We start from the raw sequence: 24,702 nt of genomic DNA on the forward strand, positions 1-24,702 counted from the left end.
CAACTCTTACTACGCATGCAGGTAACCCAAACGTTACTTATCCTTTCTGGGGAGTGTGGCCTGCTCCCACCGGAGGTTACGACACGGTTCCGCATGGCCATATCTTTGGCGCTGGCGCATCTGCACCTCCTGGGAGTGTGTTTATGATATTGTCCGTGTTTTTTGTTAACCGGGGCTCGACAGGCGTGGGATCGCCTTGTCCAGCTCAGCCTTCCGAGGAAGCGGCTGCCCCTGATGCCGGTGTTTCCTTTTGACCCGGCGGAGGTATGTTGCGCCTTTCGTTATAGACTGGTGTGCTTTCGTGTTCTACTAAGGAACATTTTTGCCGTTGCTGGAGGATCCCACTCTTAATGGGTCTGGGGATTCTCAGTCTTACTCTTCGACTGGCTTGCATACATAGACATAAGGGGATGAAGTGATCTTCTTATAGTCTGTTATTTGTGTATCCTTTTCCAGTTCTGAGCTTAGAAGTCTCGGACCCCTGTTGGGCTGGTCCTGCAGGTCTGTCTGTTCTTCTTGGGCGATAACCTACGTGTTGCCTTATCTTTTATTTCATCCGGGAGGATGATTTTTATTTGGTCTAAAGCTTATGTTGTGGTGTGATCTTTCCTTCGGGAATTATCTTCTCTGGAATTGATACTCCCGATTTTGTGGCTGCACTGTTTACAAAAGTCTATCTGACTGTTCTTTATCCCTCTATCATCGAGGGAGACTCTATGTGGCCTTGACAGTGCTGGGGCCCTTGGTTTCAGGCCGGTCCTGACTGTTTACAAATCCTTCTGTCCTTGAGGCCTAGTTCAGACATGTGGCACCTTTTTATGTCCAGTGAGGGGGTCTAGTGATCACAATATGATTTGTGTTGTTTTATTTTACAAGCTTCAACTAGCATCCTGAGAGGACTTGAGGGTCCATGGTTGCTTAGAGGCATGGGGGATTGGTTAAGTCCTCATTCGCCTTTCAATCTAGTGGGCCGGGACTCCGTTGAGATCCGCGGCAACATACTCAGTCGTTTCCGATTTTTCCGGGAACTAGAGTGTTCCTTCCCATTGTGGGTTGGAGGATTTAGGTCCTTCATACCGCCGTTCTTACAGTTTGCCTTTCATGGTCTCTTTGGAAGTGTAGGACTTGTACCTTTTAGAGGTTCTCTTCCTTTGGGTCGAGACTTTCTGGTCTTCGTCCGGTTTTTCTGGCAGCTTTGGCCACTTAATTAGGAAGTGAAGGCCGTGAGGCCTTGGGAGTTAGTCGTCTCCATATCTGGGGTGATAGGAGGTGTTGTCTCTTTTTCCAAGATTTTTGCTTAGGGGATGTTTTTCTACTTGGGTTCGGGATGCTTTGCATTCTTCTCCCTTGGGTGTGGTCCTCTGGAATGTTAATCTGAAAGGATTATGAAGACTAGCCTTTCTTTCTACTCTCTTCCGGGTGACTCTGTTCTTGTTCTCATTTCCTTTAGTGTTGCCCTTGGGGCCTTTGAGCTCTAGATAAATTGTGTGACTTTGTCGCGGCCTAGTACCTTGCTGGGGGGGCCTGACCTCCGGCTAAGAGTGTTCTCTTCCCTTTGGGCTGGCAATTACAAAACAGTCCTGTACCCGTTCTCTGGATTTCCCGGTTCTCATCCCCTGTGAGGTCTGATTGCTTCAGACGGGGTATCTTGTGTTCCCTGAGGTTGTTGTTCGTTCTAGGACAATTCTGGTTCCCAGGTCCAGGGTTCTTGTCTTGGATCCTTCTTGGATGTCTGGAGACTTATGATCCTGTGGACTGGTTCGGGACGACCCAGTTTTTTTTCAGGGACCCTATGTTGCGACATAGGGGCTAGCTCATTAGACTTGCAAGCAGGAAGGCCAGAGTCCAGATCTACCTTTGTGTACTGGTTATAAACTTTAAGGCCTGACTTGTCCTTCGGACAAAGTGTGCTCCTCTATGGGGAGTTTTTGTGTTTTTTTTTTAAAATTTATTTTATTGGACATCCAAAATAAAAACAAAATTCACATATACATTCAAAGGTCATCACATACATATTATATATGGTTTACATGTAAAAATTGCATTCGTGAGAACGCCTTTGGTGAAGATATTGGATTCCACTTTGTGTGTGTAAATGTATGTATATTATATTATATATATATATTATATATATATATATATATATATATATATATATATATATATATATATATATATATATAATTTTAACAATATAACATTTTGAAAACATAACTGCAAGCCAGACAAGACTTTTTATGGAGGAAACACGCAACCGTACTGGTCTGTGCGTCTAACCCTCATATAGTGATATTCTTCCATTTTAAGTAAGTCATTACAATTGTGTATCCATTGTGCCACGTCCGGTACATTTTGTGAGTTCCATTTCTGGGCTAAAAGATTTTTCATACTATTACTTAAAATACACAGCATTTTTTTTTTGTACTGTTGTAAATTTTTTTGGATAGTGTAAAAATAGCCATATTTTAGGGTCAGGTAACACAGGGCTACCCAGCACCTTAGAGGACTCTGCAGCTATGCATGCCCAGAAGGGAGCTACACTACTACACGTCCTCCAGATATGAGACATGGTACCTTTCTCTGTGCCGCATCACCAGCAATCATTAGATAGTGTGTGGAAGAGCTTGTGTATTCTAACTGGGGTCATATACCACCTATGAAGTATTTTGAGGTTTAATTCAGTCAGGTTAGCCGATACAGATGATTTCTCGATATTATAAAAAAAACTTTTTGCCTCCCTCTGGTTGATATCCATGCCAAGTTCAGTATTCCATCTCTCGAGGTAGTATGGAACATGACCCGGGGGTTGTATCTGTAAAATTTTATATAATAAGGATAAAGAGTGACCTTTTGGTTTTGGGGAGATACACATGTTTTCAAATTGAGTCATTGGTCTGATTAGATTTTTCCTGTCGCAATGTTTAAAAATAAAGTAAACACATTGGTGGTCCTTAAACATCAGTAGGCCTTCTTCTACCAATTCCCCTCTTGTGCGTAGGGCTTGTTCATTTCCCAGTTGAAACACCTGCAGAGTTCTATTTGTCATGTTAGAAGTGTAGAGTGAGCAGCATGAACCCACGGCAAAGTCTACATTTTCAAAGAGAGGAGTCAGGGGGGAATGTTTGGAAGATATGTGCGGGAACTTTGATAATATGTTGCTCCAAACTCTAAAAGTTTCAGAACTCAACATGTAGAGATTATTGTCCCTGTTCGTATAGCCTAGTCTAGTCCAGCATTGGGCTCCCAGGTGTTTAATATTAGACATTTCATGTTCTAGTTGTACCCAGGCCTTGTTTTGAAAATTATATCTAGGATTCTTTGTAAATAGGTTGCATATCTGTATTTTACCAGATCAGGTACACCCAGCCCTCCGCTCAGCAAAGATGTACACATGATGCGTTTATTCTAGCATTTTTTTTTTGTCCCAAACAAACTCTAGAATTTTTGTCTGCAGGGACGAGAGGAAATTAAGTGGTAAGGTAGGGCCTGTAAAACATACAGTATACGTGGTAGGACATTCATTTTGAAAATATTTATTCTCCCCAGCCAGGAAGTCTGTAAGGATCTCCAAGAGGAGAGGTTGGCTATTATTCGTCTCTGCAAGGGAATGTAGTTGTTCTGAATTAAGTCTTGTGGATTTTTTTGTGAGCAGGACCCCCAGATATTTTAAGGATTTTTCCTGCCATTTAAAGGGGCAAGTCTCTTTTAGTTGAGTAAGATGGGTTTGTGCAAAGGAGATATTAAGTATTTCCGATTTTGTTTTATTAATCAAAAAATTTGATGCAAGTTTGTCTGTCAAATGTTGTAGTATATGTGGTAGAGATGTGAGTGGTTCCGTGAGGGTAAACAAGATGTCGTCTGCGTATAACATAATTTTATAATCCTTTTCTCTAATCTTAACTCCCTTAATCCTTGTGTTGTTCCTAATTGTCATAGCCAGGGCTTCTACTGCACAGGCAAACAGCAGAGGGGACAGAGGACACCCCTGTCTCGTGCCGTTGCTGATTAGAAAAGGTTGGGATAGCATACTATTAACCCGTACTTGTGCTGAAGGGGAGCTATATAGTGTCATTATTTTTGCTATAAATGAGGTCCCTATGCCAAATTTTTCCAACACCTTCCTCAGAAATCTCCACCGGACGTGGTCAAAAGCTTTTTCCGCGTCCGTGGAGATCAGGACCAGTGGGGCATCCCGCAAAACCGCATAATCTATCAAGTCACTGTGTTGTCCCTTGCCTCCCTGCCAATTACAAACCCTACTTGATCCTTATCAATTATCTGTGGAATGATGGGGTTCAACCTGTTGGCCAGTAATTTAGCATATATTTTGATATCATTATTAAGTAGGGATATGGCCTGAAATTTTCCACTCTGTCTGCTTTCTTCCCTGGTTTAGGGAACACAACAATGTGTGCTGCCAAAGACTCTTCCAAGAAAGGGTTTCTTTCTGATATATTTTGAAATAAACCCAGCATGTGGGGTGAGAGGATGTCTAAATACTTTTTAAAATAGTAAGTCGTGAAGCCGTCGGGGCCGGGGGCTTTTTCATTCGGCAGGTCTCTGATTATGCTCTTTACTTCATTTAGGGTGAAGGGTTCGTTGAGGCGAGCCCTTTCTTCCTCCCCTATATCTGGTAGTGCCAGAATTAATTAATGCAGCTGTGGACTCTTTCCATTTATGAAGAAAAACTTAAATTATTCTTAACTGATCATTTTCTTTTCTTCAGATGGAAAGAGTCCACAGCTCCGCACCCGTATTTTTTATGTGGGGCGTCTGTTATTTTTTATCTCCTGGTACCTTTTCACCCTGATATTTCTTCTACTGTTCCTTGTTCCTTGGCAGAATGACTGGGGGATGAGGGAAGTGGGAGGAGTATTTAAGCCTTTGGCTGGGGTGTCTTTGCCTCCTCCTGGTGGCCAGGTTCTGAATTCACAAAAGTAATGAATGCAGCTGTGGACTCTTTCCATCTGAAGAAAAGAAAATTATCAGGTAAGCAAAATTTAAGTTATTAAAGCTTATTTATCTAAATGCTAAGATTTAGTGATTATAAAACAATATTTTGAAGTTGGTGCAGGTATGCTATATTAGATGTGCATGCAAGCATTATAAAGATATTAAACTAAAAAATAAAGTTGCTTTATCTTTCAATGAAGATTAATTTCTATTCTACAAATCACCAGTAAGAGCCATAAAAAATATTTTTTAACCAATTAGCACATCAGGCAAGTATCCCTTCTTGCTTTCCCCTGTAGTATTCCGTATACTGTGTTGCCAATGCTGTAATTCTGGTTAAGATATGCAAATGAGAAGTACAAAATCTCATGCTTTTTCTCCCTGTTGGACCACAGAAATCCCCTTATGGGGAAGGTTCTGCAAAAACAAAACCACTTCTGGAATGCTGTTTCAAGCTCATTAGCTCACATCAGCAGAAGATAGGTTTGATAGGTTTAAGTGAAGCTTATTTCCTGGGTGAAAGCAATATTCATTTAAGTTAAGGTGGAGTACTATGGTCAAACACAAGCTAGAAGTAAAAATCATAAAATGATTTCTCATTTGCATATCATACCCAGAGTTCTCTGGTGCATTGGCAACAATGTATAGAGAATACTACTGAGGAAAAGCAAGCAGGGACACTTGACTGATGTGCCAATTGGCTGTACTATATTTTTTTGGGACTTTTATGAGATGGAGGATTTTAATATCACGCTTTTAACTCCACCATAACTTAAATGAATATTTGAAATTACTACATTGGTGTGTCTCCGGTCCACGGCGTCATCCATTACTTGTGGGATATTCTCCTCCCCTACAGGGAAAGGCAAGGAGAGCACACAGCAAGAGCTGTCCATATAGCTCCGCCCCCAGTCATTCTCCTTGCCGCTCTGAACAAGTAGCATCTCCACGGGGATGGTGAGGAGTTTGTGGTGTTAGTTGTAGTTTTTTATTTCTTCTATCAAGAGTTTGTTATTTTGAAATAGTACTGGTATGTACTATTTACTCTTAAACAGAAAGAGATGAAGAGTTCTGTTTTAAAGAGGAGTATGATTTTAGCAGCAGTAACTAAAATCAATTGCTGTTCCCACGCAGGACTGTTGAGCTCAGAGAACTTCAGTTGGGGGGAACAGTTTGCAGACTTTTCTGCTCAAGGTATGACTAGCCATTTTTCTAACAAGACTGTGTAATGCTGGAAGGCTGTCATTTTCCCTCATGGGGATTGGTAAGCCATTTTCCTAGACTCAGATAGAATAAAGGGCTTATTATGGGCTATTAACTGGTGGACACTCTTAAGGGCTAAATCGATTGTTTATTTAAGTTTTTATTTAAAGTTTGAAGTGGATTTCACACTTTTATTATTTGGGGAACGTTTTTTATCACCAGGCACTAGTTAAGTCACCTTCCCAGTCAGGAAGGGCCTTTCACTGTATTAGGCAGAGCCTCATTTTCGCGCCATTATTGCGCAGTTTCTTTTAAGTACAGTGCATGCAGATGCATGTGAAAGGGTCTGGTGTCCACTGAAAACGTTCCTAGAAGGCTTGAAATACCCCCCTGGGATAGTTGAAGTCACAACAAAGGCTGTGGCTGGGACTGTAGTGGGGTTAGAAATTGCAAACGGCTCCGGTTTCCACATTTTAAGGGTTAACAGCTTGAAAATTGGGGTGCAATGCTTTGAATGCATTAAGACACTGTGGTGAAAATTTGGTAAAGATTGGATAATTCCTTCATAGTTTTTCACATATTCAGTAATAAAGTGTGCCCTGTTTAACATTTTAAAGAGACAGTAACGGTTTTGTTTTAAAGCGGTTTTTGTACTTTATTAACCAGTTTAAGCCTGTTTAACATGTCTGTACCTTCAGATAGATCATGTTCTGTATGTATGGAAGCCAATGTGGTTCCCCCTTCAAATATATGTGATAATTGTGCCATAGCGTCCAAACACAGTAAGGACAGTATTGTCACAAATAGTAAGGTTGCCCAGGATGATTCCTCAGATGAAGGAAGTAGAGATAGTTCTACATCTTCTCCTTCTGTGTCTATACCAGTTATGCCCGCGCAGGCGACCCCTAGTACTTCTAGCGCGCCAATGCTTGTTACTATGCAACAATTGACGGCAGTAATGGATAACTCCATAGCTAATATTTTATCCAAAATGCCAGCATTTCAGAGAAAGCGCGATTGCTCTGTAGAGCAGGAGGGCGCTGATGATAATTTTTCTGTCATACCCTCACACCAGTCTGAAGTGGCAGTGAGGGAGGGTTTGTCAGATGGAGAAATTTCTGATACAGGAAGAATTTCTCAGCAGGCAGAACCTGATGTTGTGACATTTAAATTTAAATCAGAGCATCTCCGCGCATTACTTAAGGAGGTGCTATCTACTCTGGATGATTCTGACAATCTGGTCATCCCAGAAAACTTGTGCAAGATGGACAAGTTCCTAGAGGTCCCGGTGCACCCTGATGCCTTTCCGATACCTAAACGGGTGGCGGACATAGTGAATAAGGAGTGGGAGAAGCCAGGCATACATTTTGTCCCTCCTCCTATATTTAAGAAATTGTTCCCTATGGTCGACCCCAGGAAGGACATATGGCAAACAGTCCCTAAGGTGGAGGGGGCGGTTTCTACACTAGCCAAACGCACGACCATTCCCATTGAGGACAATTGTGCTTTCAAAGATCCTATGGATAAAAAATTGGAGGGTTTGCTTAAAAAGATTTCTTTCATGTAATTAACAAGAGTCCATGAGCTAGTGACGTATGGGATATACATTCCTACCAGGAGGGGCAAAGTTTCCCAAACCTTAAAATGCCTATAAATACACCCCTCACCACACCCACAAATCAGTTTTACAAACTTTGCCTCCAAGGGAGGTGGTGAAGTAAGTTTGTGCTAGATTCTACGTTGATATGCGCTCCGCAGCAAGTTGGAGCCCGGTTTTCCTCTCAGCGTGCAGTGAATGTCAGAGGGATGTGAGGAGAGTATTGCCTATTGAATGCAGTGATCTCCTTCTACGGGGTCTATTTCATAAGGTTCTCTGTTATCGGTCGTAGAGATTCATCTCTTACCTCCCTTTTCAGATCGACGATATACTCTTATATTTACCATTTCCTCTACTGATTCTCGTTTCAGTACTGGTTTGGCTTTCTACAAACATGTAGATGAGTGTCCTGGGGTAAGTAAGTCTTATTTTCTGTGACACTCTAAGCTATGGTTGGGCACTTTATTTATAAAGTTCTAAATATATGTATTCAAACATTTATTTGCCTTGACTCAGAATGTTCAACTTTCCTTATTTCCAGACAGTCAGTTTCATATTTGGGATTATGCTTTAAATTATCATATTTTGTCTTACCTCAAAAATTTGACTTTTTTCCCTGTGGGCTGTTAGGCTCGCGGGGGCTGAAAATGCTTCATTTTATTGCGTCATTTTTGGCGCGGATTTTTTTGGCGCAAAAATTCATTTCCGTTTCCGGCGTCATACGTGTCGCCGGAAGTTGCGTCATTTTTTGACGTTATTTTGCGCCAAAAATGTCGGCGTTCCGGATGTGGCGTCATTTTTGGCGCCAAAAGCATTTAGGCGCCAAATAATGTGGGCGTCTTATTTGGCGCCAAAAAATATGGGCGTCGCTTTTGTCTCCACATTATTTCAGTCTCATTTTCATTTGCTTCTGGTTGCTAGAAGCTTGATGTTTGGCATTTTTTTCCCATTCCTGAAACTGTCTTATAAGGAATTTGATTTATTTTGCTTTATATGTTGTTTTTTCTCTTACATATTGCAAGATGTCTCACGTTGCATCTGAGCCAGAAGATACTACAGGAAAACCACTGCCTGCTGGATCTACCAAAGCTAAGTGTATCTGCTGTAAACTTTTGGTAGCTATTTCTCCAGCTGTTGTTTGTAATAATTGTCATGACAAACTTGTTAAAGCAGATAATATTTCCTTTAGTGATGTACCATTGCCTGTTGCAGTTCCCTCAACATCTAAGGTGCAGAATGTTCCTGATAACATAAGAGATTTTGTTTCTGAATCCATAAAGAAGGCTTTGTCTGTTATTTCTCCTTCTAGTAAACGTAAAAAGTCTTTTAAATCTTCTCTCTCTACAGATGAATTTTTAAATGAACACCATCATTCTGATTCTTTGGACTCTTCTAGTTCAGAGGATTCTGTCTCAGAGATTGATGCTGATAAATCTTCATATTTATTTAAGATGGAATTTATTCGCTCTTTACTTAAAGAAGTACTAATTGCTTTAGAAATAGAGGATTCTAGTCCTCTTGATACTAATTCTATACGTTTGGATAAGGTTTTTAAAGCTCCTGCGGTTATTCCAGAAGTCTTTCCTGTTCCTAATGCTATTTCTGCAGTAATTGCTAAGGAATGGGATAAATTGGGTAATTCATTTACTCCTTCTAAACATTTTAAGCAATTATATCCTGTTCCGCCTGACAGGTTAGAATTTTGGGACAAAATCCCTAAAGTTGATGGGGCTATTTCTACCCTTGCTAAACGTACTACCATTCCTACGTCAGATGGTACCTCGTTTAAGGATCCTTTAGATAGAAAAATTGAATCTTTTCTAAGAAAAGCTTATCTATGTTCAGGTAATCTTCTTAGACCTGCTATATCATTGGCTGATGTTGCTGCAGCTTCAACTTTTTGGTTGGAAACTCTAGCGCAACAAGTAACAAATCGTGATTCTCATGATATTATTATTCTTCTCCAGCATGCTAATAATTTCATCTGTGATGCCATTTTTGATATTATTAGAGTTGATGTTAGATTTATGTCTCTGGCTATCTTAGCCAGAAGAGCTTTATGGCTTAAGACTTGGAATGCTGATATGGCTTCTAAATCAACTCTACTTTCCATTTCTTTCCAGGGAAACAAATTATTTGGTTCTCAGTTGGATTCTATTATTTCAACTGTTACTGGTGGGAAAGGAACTTTTTTACCACAGGATAAAAAGTCTAAAGGTAAAAACAGGGCTAACAATCGTTTTCGTTCCTTTCGTTTCAACAAAGAACAAAAGCCTGATCCTTCGTCCTCAGGAGCAGTTTCAGTTTGGAAACCATCTCCAGTCTGGAATAAATCCAAGCCTGCTAGAAAGGCAAAGCCTGCTTCTAAGTTCACATGAAGGTACGGCCCTCATTCCAGTTCAGCTGGTAGGGGGCAGGTTACGTTTTTTCAAAGAAATTTGGATCAAATCTGTTCACAATCTTTGGATTCAGAACATTGTTTCAGAAGGGTACAGAATTGGTTTCAAGATGAGACCTCCTGCAAAGAGATTTTTTCTTTCCCATGTCCCAGTAAATCCAGTGAAAGCTCAAGCATTTCTGAATTGTGTTTCAGATCTAGAGTTGGCTGGAGTAATTATGTCAGTTCCAGTTCCGGAACAGGGGATGGGGTTTTATTCAAATCTCTTCATTGTACCAAAGAAGGAGAATTCCTTCAGACCAGTTCTGGATCTAAAATTATTGAATCGTTATGTAAGGATACCAACGTTCAAGATGGTAACTGTAAGGACTATATTGCCTTTTGTTCAGCAAGGGAATTATATGTCCACAATAGATTTACAGGATGCATATCTGCATATTCCGATTCATCCAGATCATTATCAGTTCCTGAGATTCTCTTTTCTAGACAAGCATTACCAATTTGTGGCTCTACCGTTTGGCCTTGCTACAGCTCCAAGAATTTTCACAAAGATTCTCGGTGCCCTTCTGTCTGTAATCAGAGAACAGGGTATTGTGGTATTTCCTTATTTGGACGATATCTTGGTACTTGCTCCGTCTTTACATTTAGCAGAGTCTCATACGAATCGACTTGTGTTGTTTCTTCAAGATCATGGTTGGAGGATCAATTTACCAAAAAGTTCTTTGATTCCTCAAACAAGGGTAACCTTTCTGGGTTTCCAGATAGATTCAGTGTCCATGACTCTGTCTTTAACAGACAAGAGACGTCTAAAATTGATTACAGCTTGTCGAAACCTTCAGTCACAATCATTCCCTTCGGTAGCCTTATGCATGGAAATTCTAGGTCTTATGACTGCTGCATCGGACGCGATCCCCTTTGCTCGTTTTCACATGCGACCTCTTCAGCTCTGTATGCTGAACCAATGGTGCAGGGATTACACGAAGATATCTCAATTAATATCTTTAAAACCGATTGTTCGACACTCTCTAACGTGGTGGACAAATCACCATCGTTTAATTCAGGGGGCTTCTTTTGTTCTTCCGACCTGGACTGTAATTTCAACAGATGCAAGTCTCACAGGTTGGGGAGCTGTGTGGGGATCTCTGACGGCACAAGGAGTTTGGGAATCTCAGGAGGTGAGATTACCGATCAATATTTTGGAACTCCGTGCAATTTTCAGAGCTCTTCAGTTTTGGCCTCTTCTGAAGAGAGAATCGTTCATTTGTTTTCAGACAGACAATGTCACAACTGTGGCATACATCAATCATCAAGGAGGGACTCACAGTCCTCTGGCTATGAAAGAAGTATCTCGAATTTTGGTTTGGGCGGAATCCAGCTCCTGTCTAATCTCTGCGGTTCATATCCCAGGTGTAGACAATTGGGAAGCGGATTATCTCAGTCGCCAAACGTTGCATCCGGGCGAATGGTCTCTTCACCCAGAGGTATTTCTTCAGATTGTTCAATTGTGGGGGCTCCCAGAGATAGATCTGATGGCCTCTCATCTAAACAAGAAACTTCCCAGGTATCTGTCCAGATCCCGGGATCCTCAGGCGGAGGCAGGTGGATGCATTATCACTTCCTTGGAAGTATCATCCTGCCTATATCTTTCCGCCTCTAGTTCTTCTTCCAAGAGTAATCTCCAAGATTCTGAGGGAATGCTCGTTTGTTCTGCTAATAGCTCCGGCATGGCCTCACAGGTTTTGGTATGCGGATCTTGTCCGGATGGCATCTTGCCAGCCATGGACTCTTCCGTTAAGACCAGACCTTCTGTCACAAGGTCCTTTTTTCCATCCGGATCTGAAATCCTTAAATTTAAAGGTATGGAGATTGAACGCTTGATTCTTGGTCATAGAGGTTTCTCTGACTCCGTGATTAATACTATGTTACAGGCTCGTAAATCTGTATCTCGAGAGATATATTATAGAGTCTGGAAGACTTATATTTCATGGTGTCTTTCTCATCATTTTTCTTGGCATTCTTTTAGAATACCGAGAATTTTACAATTTCTTCAGGATGGTTTGGATAAGGGTTTGTCCGCAAGTTCTTTGAAAGGACAAATCTCTGCTCTTTCTGTTCTTTTTCACAGAAAGATTGCTATTCTTCCTGATATTCATTGTTTTGTACAAGCTTTGGTTCGTATAAAACCTGTCATTAAGTCAATTTCTCCTCCTTGGAGTTTGAATTTGGTTCTGGGAGCTCTTCAAGCTCCTCCGTTTGAACCTATGCATTCATTGGACATTAAATTACTTTCTTGGAAAGTTTTGTTCCTTTTGGCCATCTCTTCTGCTAGAAGAGTTTCTGAATTATCTGCTCTTTCGTGTGAGTCTCCTTTTCTGATTTTTCATCAGGATAAGGCGGTGTTGCGAACTTCTTTTGAATTTTTACCTAAAGTTGTGAATTCCAACAACATTAGTAGAGAAATTGTGGTTCCTTCATTATGTCCTAATCCTAAGAATTCTAAGGAGAAATCATTGCATTCTTTGGATGTTGTTAGAGCTTTGAAATATTATGTTGAAGCTACGAAATCTTTCCGTAAGACTTCTAGTCTATTTGTTATCTTTTCCGGTTCTAGGAAAGGCCAGAAAGCTTCTGCCATTTCTTTGGCATCTTGGTTGAAATCTTTAATTCATCTTGCCTATGTTGAGTCGGGTAAAACTCCGCCTCAAAGAATTACAGCTCATTCTACTAGGTCAGTATCTACTTCCTGGGCGTTTAGGAATGAAGCTTCGGTTGACCAGATCTGCAAAGCAGCAACTTGGTCTTCTTTGCATACTTTTACTAAATTCTACCATTTTGATGTATTTTCTTCTTCTGAAGCAGTTTTTGGTAGAAAAGTTCTTCAGGCAGCGGTTTCAGTTTGAATCTTCTGCTTATGTTTTTTGTTAAACTTTATTTTGGGTGTGGATTATTTTCAGCAGGAATTGGCTGTCTTTATTTTATCCCTCCCTCTCTAGTGACTCTTGTGTGGAAAGATCCACATCTTGGGTAGTCATTATCCCATACGTCACTAGCTCATGGACTCTTGTTAATTACATGAAAGAAAACATAATTTATGTAAGAACTTACCTGATAAATTCATTTCTTTCATATTAACAAGAGTCCATGAGGCCCACCCTTTTTTGTGGTGGTTATGATTTTTTTGTATAAAGCACAATTATTCCAATTCCTTATTTTATATGCTTCGCACTTTTTCTTATCACCCCACTTCTTGGCTATTCGTTAAACTGATTTGTGGGTGTGGTGAGGGGTGTATTTATAGGCATTTTAAGGTTTGGGAAACTTTGCCCCTCCTGGTAGGAATGTATATCCCATACGTCACTAGCTCATGGACTCTTGTTAATATGAAAGAAATGAATTTATCAGGTAAGTTCTTACATAAATTATGTTTTTTGTACAGCAAGGTTACCTCCTTCAACCTATTTCGTGCATTATTCCTGTCACTACAGCGGCGTGGTTCTGGTTCAAGGAACTGGAAAAGTCGCTCAGTAGGGAGACTCCGTATGAGGAAGTCATGGACAGAATTCACGCACTTAAGTTAGCTAATTCCTTTATTTTAGACGCCGCTTTGCAGTTAGCGAGGTTAGCGGCGAAAAATTCAGGGTTTGCAATTGTGGCGTGCAGAGCGCTCTGGCTAAAGTCTTGGTCGGCGGATGTATCTTCCAAGACAAAATTGCTTAATATCCCTTTCAAAGGTAAGACCCTTTTTGGGCCAGAATTGAAAGAAATTATTTCAGACATCACTGGGGGAAAGGGCCATGCCCTCCCACAGGATAGGCCTTTCAAGGCTAAGAATAAGTCCAATTTTCGTTCCTTTCGCAATTTCAGGAACAGACCGGCTTCTAACTCGGCAGCCTCTAGACAAGAGGGTAACGCTTCCCAGACTAAACCAGCTTGGAAACCAATGCAAGGCTGGAATAAGGGTAAACAGGCCAAGAAGCCTGCTGCTGCTACCAAGACAGCATGAAGGGGTAGCCCCCGATCCGGGACCGGATCTAGTAGGGGGCAGACTCTCTCTCTTTGCTCAGGCTTGGGCAAGAGATGTTCAGGATCCCTGGACACTAGAAATAGTCTCTCAGGGTTATCTTCTAGAATTCAAGGAACTACCCCCAAGGGGAAGGTTCCACATTTCTCACTTATCTTCAAACCAAATAAGTAGACAGGCATTCTTGCATTGTGTAGAAGACCTGTTAAAGATGGGAGTGATACACCCAGTTCCAACTGTGGAACAAGGTCAGGGGTTTTTACTCAAATCTGTTTGTAGTTCCCAAAAAAGAGGGAATTTTCAGACCAATTCTGGATTTAAAAATTCTAAACAAATTTCTCAGAGTTCCATCGTTCAAAATGGAAACCATTCGAACAATTTTACCTACAATCCAGGAGGGTCAATATATGACTACCGTGGTTTTAAAGGATGCGTATCTACATATTCCTATCCACAAAGATCATCATCAGTTCCTAATGTTCGCCTTTCTGGACAAACATTATCAGTTCGTGGCTCTCCCATTCGGACTAGCCACTGCTACCCGAATTTTCACAAAGGTGCTCGGGTCCCTTCTAGCGGTTCTAAGACCAAGGGGCATTGCAGTGGCACCTTATTTGGACGACATTCTAAGTCAAGCGTCGTCTCTTTCCAAGGCAAAGGCTCATACAGACATTGTTCTAGCCTTTCTCAGATCTCACGGGTGGAAGGTGAACGTAGAAAAGAGTTCCCTGTCTCCGTCAACAAGAGTTCCCTTTTTGGGAACAATAATAGATTCTTTTGAAATGAAGATCTTCCTGACAGAAATCAGAAAGTCAAAGCTTCTAAACGCTTGTCAAGTTCTTCTCTCTATTCTGCAGCCTTCCATAGCTCAGTGCATGGAAGTAGTAGGGTTGATGGTTGCAGCAATGGACATAGTTCCTTTTGCTCGAATTCATCTAAGACCATTACAACTGTGCATGCTCCAGTAGACAGGATCACCTGTCTCAGGGAATGAGTTTCTGCAGACCAAAGTGGGTCATTGTCACGACCGACGCCAGTCTATCAGGCTGGGGCGCGGTCTGGGATTCCCTGAAAACTCAGGGTTTATGGTCTCGGGAAGAGTCTCTTCTCCCGATCAACATCCTGGAACTGAGAGCGATATTCAATGCTCTCCGGGCTTGGCCTCATCTAGCGAAGGCCGGATACATAAGATTCCAGTCAGACAACATGACGACTGTAGCTTACATCAACCATCAGGGAGGAACAAGGAGTTCCTTGGCGATGAGAGAGGTATCCAAAATCATCAAATGGGTGGAGGATCACTCCTGCCACCTATCTGCAATCCACATCCCAGGAGTAGACAACTGGGAGGCGGATTATCTAAGTCGTCAGATTTTCTATCCGGGGGAGTGGGAACTCCACCCGGAGGTGTTTGCCCAGTTGACTCAATTATGGGGCATTCCAGACATGGATCTGATGGCGTCTCGTCAGAACTTCAAGGTTCCTTGCTACGGGTCCAGATTCAGGGATCCCAAGGCCACTCTAGTGGATGCATTAGTGGCGCCTTGGTCGTTCAACCTAGCTTATGCGTTTCCACCGTTCCCTCTCCTTCCCAGGCTTGTAGCCAGGATCAAACTGGAGAAGGCCTCAGTGATTCTGATAGATCCTGCGTGGCCGCGCAGGACTTGGTATGCAGACCTGGTGAATATGTCATCGGCTCCACCATGGAAGCTACCTTTGAGACAGGATCTTCTAGTACAAGGTCCATTCGAACATCCAAATCTAATTTCTCTGCAGCTGACTGCTTGGAAATTGAACGTTTGATTTTATCCAAGCGTGGGTTTTCAGATTCAGTGATAGATACTCTGGTCCAAGCCAGAAAACCTGTGACTAGAAAGATTTACCATAAAATATGGAAAAGATATATCTGTTGGTGTGAATCCAAGGGATTCTCCTGGAGTAAGATTAAAATTCCTAAGATCCTCTCCTTTCTCCAAGAAGGTTTGGATAAGGGATTGTGAGCGAGTTCTCTAAAAGGACAGATTTCTGCTTTATCTGTCTTGTTATACAAACGACTGGCAGCTGTGCCAGAGGTACAAGCTTTTGTACAGGCTTTGGTCAGAATCAAACCTGTTTACAGACCCTTGACTCCTCCCTGGAGTCTAAATTTTGTTCTTTCAGTTCTTCAGGGGGTTCCGTTTGAACCCTTACATTCCATAGATATCAAGTTGCTATCTTGGAAAGTTCTGTTTTTGGTTGCTATTTCTTCTGCTAGAAGAGTTTCTGAATTATCTGCTTTGCAGTGTGATCCACCCTATCTGGTGTTCCATTCAGATAAGGTTATTTTGCGTACCAAGCCTGGTTTTCTTCCAAAAGTTGTTTCCAACAAGAATATTAACCAGGAAATAGTTGTTCCTTCTCTGTGCCCGAATCCAGTTTCAAAGAAGGAACGTTTGTTACACAATTTAGATGTAGTCCGTGCTTTAAAGTTCTAAAGAATTTTAGACAAACCTCATCCTTGTTTGTCGTTTACTCTGGTAAGAGAAGAGGACAAAAAGCTACTGCTACCTCTCTTTCTTTCTGGCTGAAAAGCATTATCCGACTGGCTTATGAGACTGCCGGACGGCAGCCTCCTGAACGAATCACAGCTCACTCCACTAGGGCTGTGGCTTCCACATGGGCCTTCAAGAACGAGGCTTCTGTTAATCAGATATGTAAGGCAGCGACTTGGTCTTCTCTGCACACTTTTGCCAAATTTTACAAATTTGATTTTTTTGCTTCTTCGGAGGCTGTTTTTGGGAGAAAGGTTTTGCAAGCCGTGGTGCCTTCTGTTTAGGTAACCTGATTTGCTCCCTCCCTTCATCCGTGTCCTAAAGCTTTGGTATTGGTTCCCACAAGTAATGGATGACGCCGTGGACCGGACACACCAATGTTGGAGAAAACAGAATTTATGCTTACCTGATAAATTACTTTCTCCAGCGGTGTGTCCGGTCCACGGCCCGCCCTGGTTTTTTAATCAGGTTTGAAAAATGTTTCTTTTTCTTTATACACTACAGTCACCACGGCACCCTATAGTTTCTCCTTTTTCTCCTAACCGTTGGTCGAATGACTGGGGGGCGGAGCCAGAGGGGGAGCTATATGGACAGCTCTTGCTGTGTGCTCTCCTTGCCTTTCCCTGTAGGGGAGGAGAATATCCCACAAGTAATGGATGACGCCATGGACCGGACACACCGTTGGAGAAAGTAATTTATCAGGTAAGCATAAATTCTGTTTTTGTTTATACCCTTAGATGAGCCAAGGCAAAGTGTCCCATCTATTGTTGTTGGAGTGGTTGGAATGGGACACGTACCTGGCATAGAGAAAAACTGGACCACTGATGTGAACATTCAAGAAATCATGAGGTGAACTAGGTGTTTTTTAACATTTAAAGTAAAACTGCCACAAGAAAAGGCATTTTTATTGCACTACTGCTTGCTTTAGGTCATGTTTGCTTAAAGGGACAGTATACACTCATTTTCATATAACTGTGTGTAATAGACACTACTATAAAGAATAAGATGCACAGACACTGATATAAAAATTCAGTATAAAACTGTTTAAAAACTTACTTAGAAGCTTTCAGTTTAGCTCAGTTGAAAAGGCTTATGGAAAGCCCACTGCAAGTGGGAAATAAGACACTCCCCCCTCCCCCTTCTTTTGCATATGAAAAGACCCTTTACACAAGCAGGAGCAAGCTGGAGAAGGTAGCTGACATTATTCACATAAAACTTTGGGGCTTGGTTAGGAGTCAGAAAATCAGAGCAATGGTATTCAAAAATAAGCAAAACTACATTTTCTAAAAAAAAAAACTTTATGGGCTATATAAATAGATAATCTACAAAACATGTATGCAAAGAAAAAATGAGTGTATAATGTCCCTTTAACCCCCACAGTGGGGTTACACACATAGTTAAAGTCAGCCCCGGAACAGCATTGAATTACTGATCCTGAGCAGAACACAGCTCTTGAGCCAATCGGGAACAGCATATGTGTGTAGCCACCAATCACCAGCAGTGTTCAGCTCAGGACTGGTAGTTTATTGCCACTAGTGTTAAAGGGACATTATAAACCAATTGTCATTTAACTGCATGTAATAGACACTATTATAAAAAAATATATGCACAGATATTGATATAAAAATCTAATATAAAAACGTATAAAAACATACTTAGAAGCTCCCAGTTTAGCACTGTTAAAAAGATTAGCTGGAACACCCACTGAAAACCAGACACTCCCCCCCCCTCCCCCTTTTTCTGCATATGAAGACTCTTTACACAAACCGGAGCAAGCTGGAGTAGGTATACATCAGTATTCTCCTAAAAATTTGGGGCTTGGTTAGTAGTCTGAAAAACAGCGCAATGTTTTTTAAAAATAAGCAAAACTATATATTTAAAAAAAAAAAAAAACAGTATATGCTATATAAATGGATCATCTACAAAACATTTATGCAAAGAAAAATCTAGTGTATAGTGTCCCTTTAAACACAGTTATATGCGTCATCACATTACAGCATTTATGTCCCATTTAATATTACCCCCTTATTGTCAGAAGCAATCTGTATATGTCCTACCAGTTTTGTTATAGCATAGATGAGTTTGAGGTTCTTAATGAACTAATTTAAAAAACGTATCACAGTATTTTAAAAATAATTGAATGTTTCCTTTATTATAATTATGCAAAACCTTGTACTAGTTATATATATATTTTTTCTAATTGAAATAATTTTTATATTTAGAGTGTGCTGTCATGCTGATTTGTGTTCTACAGAGAAATGTATAGACCTCAAGGATAAATTTTAGTTTAGGAGAAAATGGCTACATGCAGCGCATTGTCAGAAATGCTAAATAGTGCGTCTTTTGCCAACAGCAACAAGACCGCACTATTTTCTAATGCCCTCCTAGAGTGAGGCATGTAGTAATAGTCTGCCCTTTTGCCGACACCCACGCTATTACACGGCTGAAAACCCCTTAAAGGAACACTAAATGCATTTCATGCACCTCTCATGGATGCTGCCTTTATGGAACCTAAGTTACACTGAAGGTATCTGAAGAGATTTGCAGCTCATGTGCAAACATGTCAGCACCAGAATGTAGTGAAAGATTTCCACATGGTGGCCCCTATGACTAGAGGGAGGCAGGGAATACCTTCAATACTATGCTTACCTAATTTATTTAGTATTTAATGTCCCTTTAAGGACACACAACATACAGGGTACATCTGTGTCGTTACGGGATTAATGCTTTTTACATTGAACTCTCTCTAAAAGAGATTTTGTCCTTTTTTCTTTTAATAAATGGCCCTCTTTATCAGCAAAAAAACAAATCAATTTGAGTATTATATTTTTTTCTTTCCTAAGATGTGGAGAGTCCAACGCGTCATTCAATTACTAGTGGGAATATCACTCCTGGCCAGCAGGAGGAGGCAAAGAGCACCACAGCAAAGCTGTTAAGTGTCACTTCCCTACCCATAATCCCCAGTCATTCTCTTTGCCTCTGTCAATGGAGGAGGTGAAGTTTGGTGTCTGAAGAAATTAATTCCTTTTTCAGGAACTTTTCCCTGCAAGCAAGGATTTGGGTTTAGCTTAGTCCACTTCAATCTCTTCAGTAGAGTAGTGGTGACTTTTAAGCAGTTAGGAAACAAAGCAAGGATTACCTCACAACTTCCTAACACATTGCTGCCTATGGTTACTCTGTTCTTTCTTTTTCTACAGGTCTCTAAGGAGTATGTGTCCTTTCACGCCTTGTGAGCTGTCTTCCTGCCGGACAGCTAAACTGCAGGTAAATGCTTTTGTCTTCTAGGTCTTGAAGACTTGCACTTCAGAAGAATGTCATATGCAGTAGATAGGGACATTTTTAAAATCCTTTATACAGGATTTTCTTTGGCAGTGGGCAGGCACTGTATGTTGAGACTAGGGGTTAATCTTCCCTTTATTGGGACAATTTTCCTCTGGGCTAATTTTGTTAAAATACTTTATTAGGAGGGGGGCGGAGCTAACCACCAAAGAGATCGGACATGTCTTCCTGAGGCTCCCACTTACAATCTTAATATATTTCATAATAGTGAGATTTCTTCCTAAAAAGAGTGATAATACTCCTCCATAGCTTGTACACAAGAGCCTACATCCACATTCCTAAAGAAGACGCTTATGGACACTTTCTTCTGAACAGTGGTATAGCACTCCAGCATAAAGGGGGCTAAAGGCGTGGAATGGCGCCTATATTTGTGAAATTCTACCTAGCATCCCTTTTGACCTGGGACGCTAATTAAGAAACTATAACCCCTCTCACTCCTGACTAAATCCAGAAGAATTTTTGCATTGAGGGCCGTCTAATCGTCTTGGGCCTCTGAACCCCCCCTTCTACTCAGCGCCTGACAATTGGGAAGTATCAGCTCACGGAGAGACCAAGCGCATAAGGTTTATAAACAAAGTCAGCCCGTTTACGGAGCATATCACACTGGGGTCACTACTTTGCTATGTAGGACTTGAGCATAATGATACAATACCTCCTGCAGGAATTAGAGATCAAAATGGACCTCCAGTTTGCGGACCTATCTTCCTTCTGCAGGGTATGCAGATCTGAACCTTCCCTGTTAGATGGCATCTCACATTCCACTGATGGTATACATACCCCCTTCTCTTCCCACGAAAATCGAAACAGAATGAGTTCTGGATTGAGGGGCAGCAGGATGACTTCAGTACCCCTCCATGTGAAGCAGTAGTGCTTGAGATCCAACATTATCAACTCGCAGCAGTCAAGCGCATCTCGACTAGGCCATCTGCTGACACCGGGAGTAATGCGGCTGGCCTCCCGGGCACGTGCAGAGTTTCAGTGCTCCTGGTTAGATCACTGGACAAAAGAGCACAACGTCTCAGATTGATCCCCTGTGCTTTGAGGGTTAAGAGATATCGCACTAAGAAAATCGAGACCTATAGAAGTGAGGTGCACCAGATGCGTCCCCTACTCTGCACTCCTGGTATGCAAACTGCCCAAAAACGATCAACGCGTCCCCAGAAAAAAGTAATGAGGCCTGCTAGACGACAACTTGACGCCCTGTTGAAAGCCCCAACACTCAGAGACACTACCGGGACTTTTGCAGATACCGGTATAGGTTAAACAACCCTTCTCTTTTCCCCCAGGACAGGACTCACTGTAGGCAAATCTCGGAATCCCTGCCTGAACCTAGCTGTGGGTGCTTTTTCTTTGGATATTTTAGTGAGAGCTGATTACTCCGATAAATTTCCCCAACCGGCTAAGCCCGTTATTAGTTTTACATATGACCCTTCAGCCCACTATTACCTGCATAGCTCTTCTTTTATATTAAAATATCTTTATTTTCCTCTAGGCTTATTCTATGACTGCAAAGTTTTTTTGTCAGCTGTTTATTGATACATGTTCATGCACATTTTATTGAGGATCCAAATTCTATGTTTAAATAATCTATCTGTTTTTCTGCGTGAGCAAGGAAGCACAACAGGTTAACATTCAGGCCCATTTAGGTATTTTGCAATACACCCCCTTGTTAGCAGCCTTTTCGCTTTATATTTATAGCAGTCCATATCAACGTGTCTTACCCTAACACCATACATTACCCTCATAAGTATCTATCCTACTATAATACAGGCCTGGTCATTTTGGGTGTCTGCTCTAATTACTCCTCCTTATTGAGTGTGGCATTATACCCTGCTCTCTAACCTAGACCTTATTTAAATTAACCTCAGGCTCCTGAACGGAACTTTTGTAGACTCTTTGCCATCTCTGCATTCTAAATTTAAAAAACAGGGGGGGAAAAAAAAAGACCCAAGTGTGGTCTATGTTACCTACAATCTTCATCTCCCCGTGAGCCTAATGTTATTCTCTCAATTCTTAATTGTTATCTCTCGATTGTCACCTTTGTAAATCATATGCCACTGGTTAGTAAGCCCGCTCCTCCCCACCCCCCTTATTTCAATTTAGAGCGGCTCTCGCCCACTGAACTTCCCTCCCCCCAAAACAAAACCACATACCGCCAACCCACCTTTGCCTCAACCTACTTCAATTGGATTAATTATTTTATGTTTTATACTGCAATGTGGGGATCATCCTTATTCTTTCTATAAAATAAAACTGAGGTTCTGTTATATAATACACCAAACTCTTACGGACATACGAGCATAATTTATTTTAGGTTTCCATTCCCACTTACTAGTTCCTTTATGGATTGATTTCTCTTTTTACAGATGAATGGAATTAGTTTTAGCCATATATTCTACGAGCACAGTTTGTTTACTGTTTCAAATCCTTATCAGGTTTTTTCCCTAGAGTTATTAAGGCAATATTATTTTCTTCTGTTTACTCACTAAAAATATATGTCCCATTATTATAATGTTGCCTTTGTTTACTGGTGATCCTCTATATTACATCCTGTACAACCTCAATAAAAATTATTTCTCACAAAATACTTTATTAGTATGTGTGTGGCTTCTGTTTTATACAGGGATTTATGTATAAACTTAAAATTTGGCAATTGGTTTTCTTTGCTTGCTTAGTTAAAACAGGCTAACTGACAGACTGCTTGAGCGTTTGTGTAAGTTAAGCTCCGGTGTTGTAGGCAGAGGGAAACGCGCGCCTTTTACTTGCTGCGTAGTTTCCTCTCTCTGCCGGTCATGTGACTTCTCTCTGCTGTCAGATATTTACGGAGCAGAGCAGCATCATTAAATATCAGTCTCTTCAGTGTCAATCTACTATATGATCGTTTTAGAGACTTCTGGCAGCTAAATTGTGCAAGTGTTATGGTAAGGCACCTCAGCCTGTCTGAGGTGTAGGGGGCCTGATTGGTTTATTATTTTAAATATTTTTTGCAGAATGTTAAGGGGCTGTGGTATCAAACATTCTTAAAGTGACAGTGTATTTAAATAATTTCTTCAATTTAGGGATTTTTTTTATTTAGTATTATGGATATGGACCAAGACACTGTGTCTTTTGACAAATGCTTATTATGCCTTGAGGCACAAATTGTTTTGCCTATGCAATTCTGTGCTGCATAGTTAGTTAGAACACTTCAATTTAAAGATTATGGGTTGTCCTTTGAGCCCAATGTCTCTCAGGATGATGCTGTTCAGGCAATGCCACAGCTTTCTCCTCAAACGTCCCAAGCCTCTATAGCGTCACATACAGTGCCCTGCAGTTCCTCTCAGCCTCCTGGAGGAGTTTATTTGTCTGCATATTTTGCTGCACATGTATCTTCTGCGGTATCTGTGGCATTATCTATTTTTCCTATGTTGGGAAAACTCAAGAGGAAAATTAGACATTCAGATAGTAAGGTTTCTGTTCGACCTACTGCTATGCAGGTTGCCCTCCCACATAAATCTGATGAGGATACGTCGGTAGCCTCTGAGGGTGGAATCTCAGATTCGGACAGTATAATTCCTTCTTCTGCTACTGAAGAAGTAAACTTCAGATTTAAGCTTGAACACCTTTGTGTACTGTTAAGGGAGCTATAGGCTACTTTGGATGACTCGGATACTTCTGTCGTTGTCAACCCGAAGAAGTCTAGTGAACTTAAATACTATGATGTTCCTTCCTCTATGGAAGTTTTTCCTGTCCCAGTGTGACGGAGATTATTTCACAGGAATGGGAGAAGCCAGGGATTCCTTTCTCCCTGTCTCCTGTATTTAAAAAGATGTCTCCTGTTCCTGACTCCATTAAAGATTCTTGAAGCACGGTGCCTAAAGTAGAAGGGGCTATTTCTACTTTGTCTAAGAGAACTACTATCCCTATAGAGGATAGCTGCTCCTTTAAGGATCCCATGGACAAAAAGCTTGTAGCTTATTTGAAGATGTATGTTCATCAAGGTCTTCAATGGCAACTACAGTAGCAAGTGCAGCATCTTATTAGTGTGACGCCTTGTCTGAATCAATTTTAGTAGACACTCCGTTGGAGGAGATCCAAGATAGGATTAAGGCTCTCAAACTAGCCAATTCCTTTATTTCTGATGCTAACATGCAAGTTATTAGACTGGGAGCCAAGATGTCTGGCTTCTCTGTCCTAGCCCGTAGAGCATTGTGGCTAAAATCTTGGTCAGCTGATGTTACCTCCAAGTCCAAGCTTCTGGTGCTTCCTTACAAGGGTAAGACCTTGTTCAGACCTCGTCTGGCAGAAATAATTTCTTATATTACGGGTGGAAAAGGGTCTTTTCTACTGCAAGACAAGAAGAACAGACTCAAATGACGTCAAAGTAATTTTCATTTATTTCGTAACTTCAAAAGTCTTCCTCTTCCAAGCAGATGTAGTCCAAGTCATCTTGGAATAAGGGGAAGCAATCAAAGAAACCCTCAGCTAAGTCTGTCAGCATGAAGGGTCGGCCCCCGGTCCAGGATTGGATCAAGTGGGGGGCAGACTTCCCTGTTTGGTCAAGCATGGAGATAAGATGTCCCAGATCCTTGGGTTGTGGACAATAGTATCTCAGGGTTACAAAATAGAATTCAAAACTTTCCCTCCAAGGGGCAGATTCCACCTCTCAAGATTAAGTCCA

At 41.2% G+C, this 24,702-nt stretch overlaps 1 protein-coding gene across 1 annotated transcript in view; it reads left to right on the forward strand.

Moving 5' to 3' along the window:
• Positions 1-24,702, forward strand: part of TRABD (TraB domain containing) — a 172,115-nt gene that overhangs the window by 107,544 nt on the left and 39,869 nt on the right. Inside the window, exon 6 of the mRNA XM_053719187.1 lies at positions 17,441-17,552. Coding sequence (XP_053575162.1) covers positions 17,441-17,552 — 112 coding nt within the window. The remainder of the gene's footprint in view (positions 1-17,440; positions 17,553-24,702) is intronic.

This window comes from Bombina bombina, chromosome 6, assembly GCF_027579735.1.
Source record: "Bombina bombina isolate aBomBom1 chromosome 6, aBomBom1.pri, whole genome shotgun sequence".
NCBI classification, from domain to species: domain Eukaryota; kingdom Metazoa; phylum Chordata; class Amphibia; order Anura; family Bombinatoridae; genus Bombina; species Bombina bombina.